Here is a 4,065-nt window from a genome sequence, read left to right as displayed (position 1 = left end):
CGCGTTATCAAACGCACTCCCACGCGGAAGGTACATCTCGCGTTTTTCGAAAAGCGCGCCGATAGGCGCGATATGTCTCGATAGATTTTTTTCTCTTATGTGAATCTCACTTAATCATTAATCCACTCTATGGGGCAGGTGTATAAATCGCGGCGGTAAACGGGCCCCAAGGGGTGGAGGGCTATTTCGAGGAGACTCCGACTCTTCCGATCGCTATCGAGCCGGGCTTATCCGGCGCGGCGATTCCGTTCCGGATAAGGAGGCATAACGCTCGTCGTTTCGAGCTGGGCTTCCTGGTCTGCTGGATGGTTGAATGGACCTTGTAACCATTATCGTGGCTTGTAACCCGACGTCGCATGTGCTCCGTCTCGGGTCCTGGAGCACGCCGAGCACGTCGACGGACCGCGTTAACGACGCCACCTGACGGCACCTGCCGGTTCCACTCGGCCTGCAGGTGGGCCGAAATTGCCAGGCCGGACATCCCGAGGGTGTTGGCCGTATTCGGCCCTAAGGAAACACGATGGCCGTGAACGACTCCAGGGGCGACGCCGCGCAGTTCGGGTAGGTCAGGACGCAATCTCCACCGGATCTGCCCAGTAACTCGGCCTCTCGATACAATTTCTTGATGCTCCGCCGGCTCGAATTAGCCGCATCCGGCGAGTCTTCCGATGGCCTGTAGAGAGACGAGATGCGGAATCGGATCGGTCGTCGATACCGGAAGTGATCGATCGCCGCCGCGGCCGGCGCTTCCGAGGGACGATCCTGCCGGAAAGGAGGGGAAACGCCAGGAAATGGCATGAAACGGGCTCGGGTCTTTAAGGTGCGGAATACCTAGAGACGAGCACAATCGCCGATGGTCTTGCAAGGCAAAGAGTGCAAAACTTATAAAAAATGTGATAAACACTAGATCAAGATTAAGGCAGTATGAAAGTGGCGTCAAGGTCTCGTCTATGATACTTGTCCCCAAACTGGGTGCACCGAATCGCTTCAAACATCGTAACGTGAATTAGGAGGCTTTAAGGAAGGTCTTCACCTCCAATAAATTTCAGTTTATTTTTTTCTTCTTTTTAATTTGTCCGTAGGTGTTCTTAACATTTTCTTATAAAAAAATTAAATTTCACGACAGTCGAGATCTTCCTCATCGCCTCTATATTCACGTAGCGAAGTTTGAAACGATTTGGTACCCTCGGTTCGCAGATAAGTTTCTTGAACGATTCACCCCTCGAATGCCACTTTCGCATCCCCTTAAGGCCGGTTTTAATCATCTCTAAGAGTAGACACCTTTCGGACCAGCTGCTCAAGATCGATTTTATCGATAACGTGCTGGATCGATGATCAAAGGTCTGGGGAAACCTGACGGTGTTTCCAGCTCGAGTCCCCTCTTCCGGGTCCTCCTCTTCCAGGTGGAGTCTCGCCTCGAAGGTAGACCCCCCGCGGCCATCGAGAGCGGTGTCTATTGTCCTTCCCACCTCCCCAGGAGAGCAGCTGGTCCTGACGAGGGTAATTAACTTACGTTAGCAGCAGGTGAACGATCTCTTCGACGACGTCCTCGCCGGATCTGTCGAGGGGCGTCGAGCCGAGCTCGCAGATCGTCCTCAGGAGACACTCCCTTCCGTTTCGCCAGCCGTGTCTGAAAGTAACGCATACCAACTTATTAATCCTACCTCGAGGTCGGAATTAAAAAGGATCCCCTGGGCCTTAAGGGCCCATTCACGTGACACGTTTCCAAACGCGCGTTGCCACATGAAATGAGATATCGATGTCGCGGTCGCAAACATTTTCCGATATTTTCCCAAACGAAGCTGTTGCCCTTAGAAACCTACGTTCGAAAATGTGAAAGTGCGAAAATGTGAAAATGTGAAAATGTGAAAATGTGAAAATGTGAAAGTGTGAAAATGTGAAAGTGTGAAAATGTGAAAATGTGAAAGTGTGAAAGATCGAAAATGCGAAAATGTGAATAAAAGCGAGGACCAAGGCGCATTTCCATAAACGTATCGGGCACATCTCGAGTCCCCTGAAATTCATTATTTCCAGGACCGAAGGTGGGCGGGTCGGCGCGGAAGTTTCTTAATTTTCAAAGAGATCCTTCGCCGTCTCCGTCGTCGACTCCGTTGCCCGTCGTCGGCCCGGCTCGCAACCTGATTGCCTTATATGCCAATTAATTTATCTCGACTTGGCGTTTCCGCCGCGCGGTCCTTTGACGCTCTCGTCGCTCGCCTATATTTGCTCGAATAATAGACACCGGGGCCGCCTCTAAAATAAATAACTCCGGCCTGTCGACCTGGACTTTAATCCCCGATCGCTCGAAATATCAACATCGGCCCTGTCCCGGCTGATTGAGAATTTAATAAGCGACGAGTCGGCGGCGGACCCGGCCCCGAATTCAATTATTCGACCGCTCTCCTGCGCCCCGTCGAGCCTATATTTACCGTTCCATTAAACCGACCATTTTCCGACTCGAATCGCTCCTATGCGGTCCTATAGTCATTTAGACCGGGTCTATGCCTCGCGGAAACGGGCCTTACTCTTCCAGGGCGGATTCGATCGCCAGGTAGACGTCCTGCAGCTCGGAATCCTCGAAACTCCTGCCCTCGAGGACGATGGGCTCGATCTGGCTCGCGTTCCACGGCAGGGCGTAATTGAATTGAAATCCTGAGGAGAAGACGACGTTGCCTCTCTTGCTGCTGGCTACGGGAACGGATGCGCCCACTGTGAACTAAGAGCCAAGAGTCAGGACGCGTTCAGGGCGTGATCTTGAACATGCGTCGCTTAAACGTCATTCTAGAGGCAACAGTGGCGAAAATTAGCCAATGAAATTTCCAATGATTTAACACTATTTCTACCGAAGGTGTCAAAAGACACCTTTTAAAATTTTAACTTGAAATTATTTATTATACATTATTATAGTAAGAGTCAGGACGCGTTCAGGGCGTGATCTTGAACATGCGTCGCTTAAACGTCATTCTAGAGGCAACAGTGGCGAAAATTAGCCAATGAAATTTCCAATGATTTAACACTATTTTTCTACCAAAGGTGTCAAAAGACACCTCTTAAAATTTTAACTTGAAATTATTTATTATACATTAATATTATAAGAGTGAGGACGCGTTCAGGGCGTGATCTTGAACACGCGTCGCTTAAATGTCATTCTAGAGGCAACAGTGGCGAAAATTAGCCGATGAAATTTCCAATGATTTAACACTATTTTTCTACCAAAGGTGTCAACAGACACCTCTTAAAATTTTAACTTGAAATTATTTTCAACGTTTAATAATTTTTTCTCAATTAATGTTTCGAGTTTTCGTATAATAATTGTTAAATTTATTTACCGGTATCATTTTCCTCCAGCTCATATAAACCTTTTGGTCGAAAAATGGTACACCCAGTTCGGAGAAAATATACATTTGGTACACCCAGTTCGGAGAAAAGCATCATGAACAATTACCCCTCGAGTGCCACTTTCAGGTCCCCTTAATGCGAGGTGCGCGTAACGAGCCTTAATACGACATACCTGTGTTCCGTTTGATCTAACTCCCGCTTGAAATTGCGATATACGAAGAGACCCTTAGGGAAGGTGCGGTAATCGCATTCCAATAATTCGAGCATACCGCTCACCTGAAAGACGGTCTTCTCGGGGAAGAGCAGAACCTCGCCGGTCGCCAGGTGGATGGTCCAGGAGATGAGGATCCAAAGCCAGGGGAAAGTACCCATCCAGCTTCGCTGCTTCATGGTCAAGAGCCGGTACCCGGCTTACACCTAGACCTATCTCCGCCGCGGAGACGCGGCGTTTTCCGCATTTGCCGAAGCAATTAGATCCTGGGTGTGGAAGGAAGAGTGCTCGCGAGTGTCGCGAGTTTCTTTGTCATTCCTCTTATCATTTGTATCGCTCATATCGCTTGTATCGCTTGTATCGTTTGTATCGCTCGTATCGCTTGTATCGCTCGTATCGTTGAAACCGCGAGAGCAACGACTCCTAGGGCCTTTCCCCCGTTTCGGCAGTTATCGACCCGCGGTCTTCTGCCGAGGATTCGCTTTGCGGGGGGTCGAGAAACGGGCAGGGCGCCA

The 4,065-nt window shown here is 49.5% G+C and overlaps 1 protein-coding gene across 1 annotated transcript; it reads right to left on the bottom strand.

Moving 5' to 3' along the window:
• Positions 1-507: 507 nt before the first annotated feature.
• LOC105701926 lies at positions 508-3,729 on the bottom strand. Its single transcript, XM_012429086.1, has 4 exons — positions 3,616-3,729; positions 2,526-2,716; positions 1,514-1,630; positions 508-673 (listed from the first exon to the last, which is right to left on the bottom strand). Exons 1-4 carry the CDS (start codon positions 3,727-3,729, stop codon positions 508-510), a joined length of 588 nt encoding a protein of 195 aa, XP_012284509.1.
• Between the last annotated feature and the right edge of the window lie 336 nt (positions 3,730-4,065).

This window comes from Orussus abietinus, unplaced genomic scaffold (assembly GCF_000612105.2).
Source record: "Orussus abietinus isolate OABI.00-Male unplaced genomic scaffold, Oabi_2.0 scaffold22, whole genome shotgun sequence".
In the NCBI taxonomy this organism is placed as follows: Eukaryota; Metazoa; Arthropoda; class Insecta; order Hymenoptera; family Orussidae; genus Orussus; species Orussus abietinus.
Note: the sequence above shows the minus strand (reverse complement) of the source record. Positions and strands in the feature narration are given on the sequence as shown.